Below are 13833 nucleotides of genomic sequence, written 5' to 3'. Positions count from 1 at the left end.
AGTAAATCAGGAATATAGAACTGAGGTTTTGCATAGGGCATTTTTGTTTCGTGGTTTGCTTAGAGCATTTACTTAATAGCCTTAAACTTTGTAATTGAGCTAAAAAAGGGGGTCCTATTTATTTAACATTGTTAATATTATACTACTTGAATAAAACGGTTCTATACACATAACAATTATGTGTATGCATGTAACCTATTACTTTATGTTTTCGCCTATTATTAGTAGAATAGTAATGCATAAAAAAATCATCAAAACATGCCTGGTGGCCACCTGTAGACACCCATTTACCACCCCTGGGCCACCCCAGGTAAAAATTCCTAGAGCCGCCACTGGACATTTGGATCACTGAACATCAAGCTCACGGTAATAAATACCTAGATAGAAAAATAAATATGGAACTGAACATCTATCTAACCATGAGGTGGGAGCGACTTTTATTTTTTGGAAGAGTAAAGTGAAAGTGAAAGTAAATTATCCTTCAGTCCGCGCGGATTTATCAGTCGGAGTTTAAGACGTGTACGGAAAATAAGAGAAAGTCCTGAAGTGAAGTGTGACTTAGATGACAACGTTGTAATATGTTTATTTGCAACGGTTGATTCGCTGTTCTGTGGCTTGAGTCTGGCCAGGATTCGTTAGGTTCGTGCGACGTGCATTTACCCAGGGCTTAAGTGTGCGATATCATTTCTCTAAATGGATAGTTACGTGGCTGGATTATGCCTTTTTGGAGGAAAGAACGCCAACTTGGTAAGTACTAGTTTCGTAAGTATCTTACCGCAGGAAAGATTGGTCTTTTCATAAAACTAGGCTGTCAATGCAAGGACATGGTCAGAGAAAACAGAGGAAACGCGCTGTGGTACGGGCAAACTTTCTTTTGAAGTTACTGTATTATATCAGATAGGAAGTAAGCACCGTGACAAACTCATTGTTGTGCAATTCAGTTCATGTCCCCTCCTTAGAAAATAGTTTACAATGTATCCTTGAAGAACATTCAAACATCAATAACTTATAGGAAACGACAAACTTCAGTTATTTTACGCAATAATCAAAAATCCAATGGAAAAATCCAGATGGCCTTTTGTCCAACCATTGTGATGACAATTTACGGGGTTGGCCTATAAAAATATGTCAGTTTAGGTTATGTTAATAACTTCGGTTCTCTGAACTGAGTTGTACAGCTCAACAGTGCCCGACCACTTTTTTAAGTAAGTAAAACCTGTTCCATAAGTAAAAATCCCATTTATTTATTCACTCCACTGGCGTATAAGAAAATCCTAGAGTTTTAAGCATGGAACAAAGCCAACCAACTACGATTAAGTTATGACGGATTTTTTTCTTATTGTCAAATTTATTTCAGAAATACATTTTGGTGAACTACTTCCGTTTACAAAGTTTCCGTTTTGAAATCCAGGAGCAGTCCCCTCACTACTGCGTGTGCAGTGAATATTTCCATGGTTATAACGAGCTCCACCAGTCAGAGATGTCGCAGTTACATTTTAGGATCAAGCTAACAAATGCCATAGCGAAGTGGATAGCTACAAACTGCAGGCCGATTAGTATTGTGGAAGATGTCGGTCTGAGGAACGTTCTTAGGATCGCAATGAATGAGGGTACGTATGAGCCTCCCTCAAGACGCACCATCACAAGAAGAATACACAAGTTGTATGAAAAGGAGAGGACTACAAAAGCGATGGCGTTACAACGTGCACCAGCTGTTGCTCTCACTGGAGACTACTGGACATCGCTGGGTAATCATAATTACCTCGGAGTTACAGTGCATTATATTGATGAACAGTGGGAGCTGCATTCACATGTTCTGACTGTAATGAAAACAGAAGACAGACATTTTGCTGAAACATGCGCGGAACATTTTATTCATGTTGCACAGCAGTGGAACGGTTCAAATAAAGTCAGCACACTTAGCACAGAAAGTGCAAGAAATATAACTGCTACAGTGCAAGAAATATAACTGCTACTGTGTAAAGGGAATACTGCTGTTAAAAAGCACCTTATTTGTCTAAAGTGTTTGCAATGTTATTGCACTTTTGTTCATATAGCAGTACTTCTAAAATAAAAGTGCACAATACACTACCTTTGAATTAATTATTGAACTTTGCGCACAACAATGCAATTAATTGCAAAAATTAATAGATTAAAAACTTGAAACTTTGTCCAGCTCTAGTTTTTATTAAAACAAGGTTGATATCATACAGACGTGTGGCTTTACAGGAGCATATGCCATCGTTTCACAAGCTCATAGCTCTTGGTAAGTCTACCTTTGACAGTTATGACATTATGGCTAATAATCAAAATCGTCGCTTCAGAAAATGTATGCGAGTTTCATTTCCAGAACCTCACTATTGAGCTCTACACACAGTGGGCTGTAGCATGTCTCATTAATGGAGAGCTTTTTCACCAGATTGGCTTCTAAGATTTAAATTTATGATTGTAAAGTTATACATTTGGAAGAATTGAGTTTACAGTTTTTTGTTAATTTTCAGAACCACACTCATTCGCTGTTGTAATCTCCCTACATTGGCAATTTAAGTATATTCTCAGGACCAATTCTCTGGTCGGATACATTTTTTTCCATATTTGTCCAACCCAAACCTGTCATGTGGTGTGGTGCAGGGGTAGATCAAAGACTCAAGCGCAGACACTGGAGACGAGGTAGAAGGCAAGGTTATTTTAGTTGCACAAAAAAAGTAAGAACCAAGAACTTAAAGTGACTCCAACAGGGAGCGAGCAAAAATCCAAAAACTGTAGAACAAGGCAAAGTCACAAAACATAGAAACAAACTGTCACAACTTCAGCCAGGCTTTAGTTTTTCATTTGTCTGTCTCCTGTTTTGCCACACTAACTCATGTCATTTCAGAATCTGCCACTCCCTCCTGCTCTGCACTAATTGCTGATTTCATTTCACCTGGCCTGCCCCACCTCCATACTCACCTGCTCCTCATCAGCAATCAGCCCCTCAGTGTATATGTACCGGCCCATTTCCCTCAGTTCTTTGCCAGATTGTCTAGTGTGTTTCCCTTGCTATCCAGCAACCTATCATTCTGATTCTGATCGTTTGTGTATTGACCTGCCTTTTTGGACTTTGGACCTTCCCTTTTGCCTGCTCCCACTGGATTTGTTTGCTACGCGGGTTACTACCTGGTTTGACCTCTGCTGGTTATTAAACCCTGTTTCTACACCTGACCTGTTTTCTGTGTCGTGCTATTGGGTTCTTGTCTGTCGTTTTGTGAAACCTGACACAAACACGAGGACAAAATACCGGAACACGAAGCACACTCGGGGAAGGACAAATGCTGGAACATGGAGCACACACAGGGAAGCAACAAAAACGATCCGGAGCGGAGCTACAGAGACAGACACAACAGGGGCCAAAGCCCAATCCTGACAAAACGGTGTGTTTCAAGAATCCTCACAAATATGTGTCTAAAAAGAAACAATTTAACTGGAACAAACTAAGAAGTAAAAAGTAACCCTACATCAGTCCAAACTTCCTGACTAATGGAAAAACTCAGAGCACGCGCACGCGCACGCTAGTGAGGTTGGGTTAAAGTGTGACCGGACATTGGTGTACACTTTATGCAGCCTTACAGTTTAAAGTAAACCGGCAGGGTATATAGAGACAGGAGGAACAAAAACACCACAGCACAGACATCTGTCAGCCATGAGTGTCATTAACATCGTATGTGTGGCTTTAATATATAGAAAGGCTATGCTTTCATTTTGATCCTTTTTTTACTTTAAAAAATATATATATTTGATCTGCTTTTAAAACTACTTATACTTTGTTTTATTTTGATAGCATGTATGTTATTTATCTTTGTAAATCCTGAAAATATCTGTTATTTCAAACGCAGGGTCCTGATCCGTCTCTGGCATATCGGCCAATTTGGTGATGAATGAAACTAAACAGAAGCAAGACTACAGGAATTATGAGGTAAGCATTCAAAGCTCCTCTTTAGACGATAACAGTTATTTACTGCCTGGACAGACTCAGAAGGCAACTTAACTGTGTATTTTCTGCTAAGGAGAGACTGGAGGAAGGAATCGGACTTCCAATTACATGCAATATATAAATACGTTTTTCATTTCAGGAGGTGATCTGTGATTATTTCAAAACTGCATGGCATTTTTAAAACATTGTGGTGTCTCTATTAATGAAGACTTGCTAAGCCAGTATTTAGCTGGAACAGGAACTTATTTTCACTGACCATGTGTTTTACAGTGGTGCATATCTCTTTTTACTTCCTATTTTCCTTAATTCTTATAATATTCTGAAGTAATAAAATATATTTCAAACATTTTACACTGGAGTTTTGAGGGATATATTGCTTTTAAAAACTACAGTACAAACAACATTGCAAAGATGGGCTAAATTATTAGTGGGTCGGTGTAAATGCTTCCAGAATTAAAAATCTACATGTGTTGCCATGTAGCAGCAGAAATGTTCACATTGTTTAGTGCCACAAGGAACAGTGAAGGAGAGTGTTATCATGATGAATTGTATACTTTGAACCATAGGTAATTAACATTTTAGCCATAAAAGAATTCATGTGGAGTTACTCAATAGCATTGTATCAACCTGAGATACTGCAAATATTTGAATGTGTGTGTTTCAGAGTGGAAGTCTGATCGACCGTGTGTTCAACACATACAAGCTTATGCACACCAATCAGACGCTGGACTTTGTGAAGCAAAAGGTTAGTAAATCAGGAGCAAAAACGGCAAGTGAACAGAAATTCAGCAATGTGTCACTGAAAGATGTAGTTTAGTAAGAAAGAAGAAATGGGGGGGGGGGGGGGGGGGGATTCTTTGGATTTTGTGAATTTCTGTTTCGCTCCGGATGACCGAGTGATTGTGTCAGACTGAGCAAACGAAAGTCATCCAGTCCTGGCAAAGGGCCAATAGATGTACTTTCTGGACTCAGTGTTGTTGGAATAACCTTATCTTCACTTATCTCAATGGTTACATAGGGACACTGTTCTGTTTTATATATGTGACCCAGCTACAGCTTTCCATAACACATGAACTGCAAATTAATAGCAGACAAATCTGATCCCATAGTCTCTGAAAATTCAACAGAAATCAGTACTTCAAAAAGTTATTTTAGGGGTGTTCAGGAGCTTCCCTTGCAAGTTTGAGAAAGGAACCCTCCACTGTAATTCTGTGACTCTTACCTCCCTGAAGCACTCTGTATGGGGCGGCTGCAACCACACTCGGATGACGATGATGGACGCCATCATGTCTCTGGACAACCTGGTGGACGAGTCCGATCCTGATGTGGACTTCCCAAACTCTTTCCATGCCTTCCAAACTGCTGAGGGCATCCGCCAGGCACACCCAGGCAACGGTACCATACAGGAAGAGAGACAGAAACACACACACACTGTGTACAAGTACATACATAAACAAATATATGTATTCACTATCGCTTTCCAGACTGGTTCCAGTTGGTGGGTCTGATCCATGATGTTGGGAAGGCAATGGCTCTTTGGGGCGAACCCCAGGTAAGACACATGGTCTGGTGTTATAGTTCTATCACTCAGGAATATGATTTCCTACCTTAATGTCATACTCTAAAGATTTGCTTTTCCTCAAGCTGATATTTTTGTTTTGAGTTCTAAGTATTTATTTTTTGTCTTCCCAATACTCTTTGTTATTTCTAAGACTCCTCTTCGATCCTTTTTGTCTCTTTATCAAAGGTACCGTATGCTTGAAACCTGATTTGATTATCAATCGTATAAAAACACCTGAGAACACCTTTACATTTTTATATAAAATATATGGAGATTTATAATGAATTCTCATAGCAAACTTGTTTGTGTGCTTTGCAGTGGGCTGTAACAGGCGACACCTTCCCAGTGGGCTGCAAGTTTCAAAACTCCATCGTGTTCAGAGGCAATACCTTCCTGGACAACCCAGATGAGAATAATCCCAGCTACAAGTGAGTATTTTCATGTTACATTATCAAAGTCTGTGGATGAATATTTCAAGGTTTTCACACTTATGCATTCTACAATGTAAATTTCAGTTATTTCAGTACTACAATTGTCATCAAAGCCTATAGGCTAGTTGTTTGAAGTACTAGGTATTTGTCCTTTTACATAATTACTTCTTTCATGCATTCTTTAGCACTGAATACGGGATCTATGAACCAAACTGTGGGCTTGACAAAGTCCTCATGTCCTGGGGCCATGACGGTAAGAGACGTCCTCACATTGAGCCACACACAAATGCACTACAACTTTTAAAAGAAGGAAACATGCAATGCCATTGAAGTGCCTGTTTATCTACGATACTGTACCTAAACTCTTGCATTGTCTTCAGAGTATCTCTACAGAGTTCTGAAGTTCAACAACTGCTCCATCCCAGAGCAGGTCAGTAAATAATTACATTGAAAACACTATGTTTTGGGCAATTAAATAATTAGAGTATGCAATGTTGTCTCCTCACCTGTGGTGCTTACTGTACAGGCTCAGTTTTGGATCTCATCTTTTTCTGTCTCTCTTTAGGGGTTGTGCATGATTCGCTTCCATTCATTCTACCCCTGGCACACCAACGGAGACTACATGCACCTGTGCAATGACGATGACCAGCGCATGCTGCTCTGGGTCCAGGAGTTCAAGTGAGCATCTTCCTCTCTCATGCTTACATTATCACAGCCCTTTGCGTCAAACTGAAGCTGCATCTTCCATCCTTTCCACAGCAAATTTGACTTGTACTCAAAGACGAACGAGATCCCTGACATCAACATGCTGAAGCCGTACTACCAGTCTCTGATCGACAAGTACTGTCCTGGAATACTGAAGTGGTGAAACACTATATAGGAACAGAGGGTGATTACATAATCTGAGTAAATCAATAACGGGTGTTGTTGCTTTATAATAATAGTAATAACAAAACTGGATTTAGTGTCTCCTGTATACACATTATTAATACTAATCATATACACTAACAACTCATGTTAACAAAATGACAGATATAACTTGTGATTGTTACAAAATTTTTTTACAGAAAAGCTTTTTTTTAATTTTACTTTAATATGTGATGAGTAAAGTTACTGCATCAATGTGTGTGATGATGTTTAATTTCTAACATTAACAGAAAGAAAAGAGACATTTGTGGAAGAAAAAGAAAGTGCAGAGTTGTTTTAGTTCAGTACATACATCAAGAGGCAAGGGACGACAGTAATGTAAAAACGCACAACACACACAGGTTTTTACACACAAGGACAACAGTACGCAACACAAACAGGAAACAAAGAATACCATGAACATACATTTACTCTCTGAATAGGCAAAACAGAAGCTGCCTTTTAATTAAAATTCTATATTTCTCTCTTCTTTCAACGTGATTTGATCTGCTGACTAGATTGAATGTTCACCATAAGCCCGAACAAACCAGGGAGGTCCTAAACATCTGGCAAAGACCTACTGAATTAAGTGACTGGTTTCTGATGTAGACAACTGATTTCTGTAAAATGCAGCGCAGTAATGTGTAGGTGGGATAAGGTAAACTTATTTTTCCATAATTGGCTGATCAGGAATTACAAATATACACAGAATAAATTCTTTGGTCATTTTGGTAATATTTCATTAAGGCAGGTGGTGATAACATTCTACTACGGGATAACCTGCATCTTTTCAAAACTTTCTCGTTCATCTCCCCCCCCCCCCCGTCTTCCTCTGCATCCTCCTTCTGTGCCTAGTCCTCTTCGTCATCAGCAACAGTGTCTTTCTCCTCACCTTTGCCCTCATCTTCACTGCCATCTCCTTCATTCTCATCCTCCTCTTCCTCTTCCTCGGTCTGCTGTTCATCCGACTTCCCAGAATGGTCTGCAGAGCCTTCAGGTACCTTTTCTGTGTAACTGTTCACAGCGGCCTCATGAGTGAGTGGGTCCTTTCTGGGTGTTTTTTCCTGTTTTGCAATACCTGGAGCAGACAGAGGGTGGCGCTGCAGGCAATAAGGGTCCAGATAAGTATGTGAGAAGGAACACCTCTGACCTGAGAGCGCACCCACCTCACCGCCTGGGCAACAGTGGTGTTGGACATCCGACGTGGAGGCGGTTTTTCCTACAGACAAATAAAGAAGAAAAGTAATCCATATTCCATAGATTAAAGAATGAAAAAAGGACACATCCTCCTCCACTTGTTTTCGATCATTTTTAATTATAGCTTTTTAAGATTTACCTTGAGTCCATACTGATTGAGCATGCTCTCCAGGAAGGTGTTGCCCAGGTGCACTGTGGGATAGAATTCCTCATCATAAACCCTCCTCCACCAACGCTGTGGATAGGACCTGCCAACACAGACCAGCAAAACAGTAAATATCCTGATGTTTTAAGAGTAGATGTTTGCACAGGAAAAAATTAAGTAAAACGCCTTTCTAGCTAAGAATAATTTTAAAATATTGATAAAACTGCTGATAAATTATTGAGTTTGAAGGTAATGTCTGAACATATGCTGAGTGACAGTGCACACAGCCGAGAACAGTCAGATGTCTTCATTGCAGAGAAGAGAGAGAGAGAGAGAGAGAGAGAGAGAGAGAGAGAGAGAGAGAGAGAGAGAGAGAGAGAGAGAGAGAGAGAGAGAGAGAGAGAGAGAGAGAGAGAGAGAGAGAGAGAGAGAGAGAGAGAGAGAAACTGACCCGTCAGCCTTTGGTTCAGTAAACCAGTATCTGTAGCGGTGGGCTCGCAGGTAGGCAGGAGGCTGCTGGTGGAACGGATACCGTGATACATCTGTCTGGATCAACTCTATCACTGCAGAACATGAAGCAAAGCTTTCAGAGATCTGGTTGTAATTAAAAACAAACACTGCCTTCTTTTCAATGGTAATTTAACACCGTCTCATTTTGGGTAGAAAACATTTTCCGCACTGTGCTCTATGGGTTAAACCATTTTAAACCTGAAGCCCTGGTCCAAGATAGTGCTGTGTCCCACACTAACCTCCATCAGAGATACTTGAAAAATGCATCAACAATAAGTCATTAACTTTTAGTGTGGTGGGCATTGGTGTCTGCAATCTTTCCTGATAGTCTCACTAGAGGTTTCTGCAGATATTGGCTTTTAGTGCAAACAGTAAGAAACAGCTATTTAACCTGCTACTTAACAGTAATCTGGGGCTAGATTCACTTCTTATCACAACTCAGTTAGTGATGTCACAGAAGGCCTTTTCAATAAGCCGACAATGGTAAAACACCTTCTGTTATATCACTACTTTAGGTTTGGTGAGATGTGCATTCATTGGAAACTGTTTGGAAACTGGCACTTTCAAAACATATTTGGACAGTGATTGGATGAACCATCAGTCACTCAAACTCGTTCCAAAGCGAATACGAAGAAGAGTGACAACATCTTTTCCATCGAGAAAGGCCTTCAGTGCCGTTCTTTGCTCTTTTTTTCAATGAAGAAATACTATTGCAGCATCTACTCTAATCTCTTCAGGAGCCATTATTGTTTTGAAAAAACAGTCGTCTCTGTGTCGCCTTGCACCCCTAAGTTACGTCTGAAGCTGCCTGTAGCTCCTCACAGGACGGCGATATGGTTCGTGCTCTGGCTTACCGGACACAAACACATTACTCGGTGTCAATTTTAGATTGTCATGTGACATGTGTTTCTATGACTCTCACGTGATCTTGTGAGCATGTTTTCTGCCCCATTTGATTCTGTGTTGAATCGTCATTTAGGGAGATAAAGTGACAGAAAACACAGGAAGAAAATAAACTGAACACTCTGAGGCTGCGTACCATCTCTTTTGCCCTGCAGCAGTCTGTACATGAGGCTGGTGAACCATGGAGCCTGTGTTTGATCCCCGAGGGCGGCAAACCACATTTGCCAGTCCAACCTGGGCTGGTGAGGCGTCACTGCAGCAGGAGGTGCACTTAGGTTGCCTGGCTTATACATAAACTCAATCTCCTAAAAGAAGACAACAAAAAAAAAGAAACGGATAGGAACACCTTACTTAATACAGTGTAGCAGGACAGTAAGTCCTTTTTTAATTTCAGTGTTTAATTAAAATTAGCATCGCAGTCCTGTCATCATTAACAGGCATATTTATGATGGTTTTTTTCTCTCACCGTCCACGAGACTCCATCGTTGCTTCCCTCGATGACAACCTCTGGCCGTCCGCCGACCCCGGTCATCCTTCTGAAACAGGCCGTATGAGTTGACCAGCTGGTAGCGATCCACCCGGTCATAGGCCCGACGCACTCCCGGCCACAACCTGGCATTAGAGTCATACTCTATGTAGGTAAATGGCACCTGGGAATAGAAGAACATAGTCGGCATAAAGAGTGATAGCAACAAGGTTTAAAGAAACAATTCTGATCAATTAAGAGGTTCATCTGCATGACTCGTTAGCTTTGTGGTACGAAGTTCAATCAATACTGTATTCCAACAACACCCACCAGACTGATAGTGAACATAACAGCGGCGGCAGTAGCAAACACTGTCCACTGGATAGTTCCCCAAAACCTCTTCAGGAAACGCAGACACACGCACACCTAGAAAAAACACATTACGTATAGTGCGTTTGTACAACAACATGTAATACTGAGAACACAACATGATCAAGCAGCCGCATAGGGAGAGTCCTACCTGAACATGGCTGTGACCATCTCCCAGGTGAGAGAGAGGACAGCAATCCAGATAGAGGGGATAGTGACCATCTTCAGAAACTGGTTAAACTGGTGGTGCGTGAATGCTGAAAGGACAAAAATGTAAATCAATGAACTGCAAAGTGCAATTGTTCCAACGGAAATAGATGTACACACACACCTACCTGTCCTGGAGGAGATGCCGTCCTCGTTGCATTCGGCTTCAGGTCAAAGCATACAATTGATCCGAAGATCATGAGAGACCAGACTGCGAGCTCCAGCAGGTAACCCAGCCAAGACCACAGCTTGGATTCTGAGCAGATCAAAGAGAGAGTGATGATGCTCTGGTAACGTTTGGCAGAATGGACACACAACTCAGGTCCAAATGTAAGCCTTTAATGTGTGTTCTTCTGTAGGTAGGATTCAGATGTTTTCCTTAGTTTCAATCACAGTGAGTTTACCGATTGTGAAGGCAGGTGTTAAAATAGGGCTGACGTCCGCTGATGACGGCATTTGACAAAGATATTGTGAAACTATAATTATAGTTGATAAGTTAAATCCAAAACTTTAAGACACGGGAAGAGTGATACTTATTTTCCTAATTTTTTTACTTTACAAAAAGTATAGCTTGCAAATGTATACAGAAAATGTTTATCACACCATTGTAGCAACTCGTGTCCGCCTTGCGTAGCCAGAAGTGAACATGCTGGTCGTCCAGAAGCGACAGACAGAGGGCCAAAGTCAGCAGGTTGAAGAAATTGTAGTTGCCAGTCAAAATTATGAGCACTTGCAGCAACACCTACACAAGAAAAACAAACAAATAAACCAATAATTCCTTCAGCTGCACACAACCAGGCAGCTATTTGAGAAGGGTTGCACCTTGAATTTCTACCCACCTGCAGGTAAAAAGCCCCAAGTCGGAGTCTGCGCAGTGGGCTGAAGAAAAGCAGGGGTACAGCGATCTCATAACGAAGGTCGCCACCACACTCAACTTCTGCCACCACACCGGCAACTGGTGAGCAAACCAGGCCAGCTGGGTGGGGATACACTGAGTCTCATAGTGATACGTCAGAGCTGTTCAACACACAGTGAAAAAGAAATGTTAATCAACCACACAAGAGCCTGATAGCTCTCGATTCTAGTAATGTCTTGACTTCAGGGATTTCCTACTTCACACATGGGAGACAAAGTCACTCTTCACTCCTACAGACTCTCACACGTACCTGTAAGGCCCCACCATGTGGGACAACGAGACGTGAGTTTTCACCACACCAGAGGCAAACATGAGCCGGAAGAGCAACCAGCGGAGCAGCCAGAAGGTGACACGATCGTGCTCTCCTGACCCCTCGTGACCCTCTGATCATAGTCAGCGGGGCCACAAGGATACAGAGGAACCCCACCTCCAGAAGCAAGTTGTCCCTGGACAGTGATGAGTAGAAAGAGCAACAGAAAACAGTGATTAATGGAGAAGGTGGCAAGTCAGGGGCAGACAGAGAGGACAAGGTAAGTTGTTGCACTAGTTTATTGGTGTCTACAGAGTTGCACAGCAGCAGAGACAAACATTACTAAGATGTTACTAAACAGTGGACTGAGGATGGCACCATAACTATCTTGGGAGCTGCTATTCATAACACTATTGTGTTAATTACATAAAATAAATAAACAAAATAAACAAAGATCCACAAAGTCATCACTCACCATTGGAAGTAGAGAAAAACCTGGCCCACCTGAAATGAGAAACAAAAATGGCCAGTGAGTGAACTACTGCAAAAAAAAAAAAAAAACTGGGTACAGTCGAAACAGTAAAAACACACCTGGTACATGGACAGGTACAAGGCCCAGAGGCAGAAGAACACCACGCTGTCTCGGAGAGCCTCCACCAGCGTGGCGGCGAGGCTCAGTGCAGCACCCACGAGACACAGCAGCTCCATAGCAGTGTGCGTGTCCACGCCGAGCTGAGGTCCCAGCCACAGCAGGGTGGGAGAGGACAGCAGCAGCTCCCCGAGAGACTTGCCACTGTACCGCAGCTGCCAACGAGCAGGCAACAGCCCATCATTGCCATAGAGGCCTAGAAATAAGACATAAACACGGGAAGAGCAATGTCAATTTAAATGAACAGGGACAGTAATCGATTGATTCACATCTTTTTTTATACACATGAAGCCATTTGTGATTCCTCTGCGTTTGTTATGGTTCTCCACTCATTTATTCAGTTATTTTTGTTTAATTCTACACCCATCTGTATCCGTCAGTGGATCAGTACTATAGACTATATCAGGGTCAGTGCCTGCCTGGCACAAACTAGCCTGTAAAAAAACCTGCTACATATAAAGAAAAAAAGTTTGACATCCAATGTAAATGTAATGTACTTCAACACCTGGGAATATAAAGTCTGACTATGTCATTCATTCACAGATTCCAAGTTTTAAAATATTGAAAATACATTTCTGGAATGGCTTTAAATTTAATTGAGAGTGCTTTTTGGAAAATCATGCACTGGAAATGTATGTTGGCACTGTGCCTAAATGTACAATGAGAATGTAAAATATGTACCAAAAAAAAATTCCTTAAAAAAAATATGGGCGTGGGCGAGGTCTTTTGGAATTCTGCTGGGCTACTAAAATAAAGCGACCTTAAGAGATAGAAACCGAGGGGTTGTGGGTATTGTAGTACAATATATTACTATCATGCGTGCGTCTTTCCAACAGGTTGGGTCTCTCTTAGCTGCTAAAGTCAGCCAGGAGCAGGCAACCCTTATTGACTGCAGCCCAAGAGAAACGTCTTCCTCACCACAGGAAAGCGGAGCGCCAAGTTCCCCGCTAACAAGCTAACACATAGCAGTAGGTTAGTAGTAAGTTAAGTTAGCTAGCTAGCTTCCAAACAGTTAGCGGAGTTGTAAATGTCACCTGGTATCTGCACATAGAGAGACACAAAAGCAGCGAGGTAGATGACCGCCATGCTCCAGAGGAACATGCGCCGTGGCAGGATGGTTTCCCCCATGTCTGGACCGAGCTGCTGGGTGGGACAGCCGAGTTTTCCGCTGGTCTGCTCCCGTAGCAGCCGGATGGGAAGCGGGGATAAAGATATAGCCTGGAGACACGTAGCGAGGAGCAGCTCACTCTAAAGGCCTCCAGGTGTCGCTGCAGGTATTTGACCGGTATGCGGCATTCACGTGGCATCGGATGAAACAAGTTCAGTCTTGAAATGATGGTTTTTCGTTGCCTT

At 41.8% G+C, this 13833-nt stretch overlaps 2 protein-coding genes across 2 annotated transcripts; one reads left to right on the top strand and one right to left on the bottom strand.

Moving 5' to 3' along the window:
• The first annotated feature begins 483 nt into the window (after nt 1-483).
• Nucleotides 484-7084, top strand: miox (myo-inositol oxygenase). The gene is given in 11 exon segments (XM_068722632.1): nt 484-747; nt 3873-3900; nt 3903-3952; nt 4635-4715; nt 5203-5365; nt 5455-5522; nt 5850-5959; nt 6148-6215; nt 6343-6392; nt 6528-6640; nt 6722-7084. Coding segments are annotated over 11 exon segments (894 nt in total). The 5' UTR covers nt 484-693; the 3' UTR covers nt 6831-7084.
• Nucleotides 7085-7148: 64 nt separating this feature from the next.
• lmf2a (lipase maturation factor 2a) lies at nt 7149-13828 on the bottom strand. Its single transcript, XM_068722631.1, is given in 21 exon segments — nt 7149-7913; nt 7916-8087; nt 8205-8313; nt 8662-8773; nt 9760-9928; nt 10090-10164; nt 10166-10273; nt 10420-10499; nt 10502-10515; nt 10610-10715; nt 10794-10817; nt 10820-10921; nt 11269-11407; nt 11505-11575; nt 11578-11682; nt 11832-11871; nt 11873-11944; nt 11946-12027; nt 12307-12335; nt 12423-12676; nt 13515-13828. Coding segments are annotated over 21 exon segments (2151 nt in total). The 5' UTR covers nt 13609-13828; the 3' UTR covers nt 7149-7719.
• Nucleotides 13829-13833: the final 5 nt, after the last annotated feature.

This window comes from Cebidichthys violaceus, unplaced genomic scaffold (assembly GCF_023349555.1).
Source record: "Cebidichthys violaceus isolate CVI_PGR_0920_01 unplaced genomic scaffold, fCebVio1.0.p SCAF_3, whole genome shotgun sequence".
Lineage (NCBI taxonomy): Eukaryota > Metazoa > Chordata > Actinopteri > Perciformes > Stichaeidae > Cebidichthys > Cebidichthys violaceus.
This window is presented reverse-complemented; position numbering and strand designations above follow the sequence as displayed.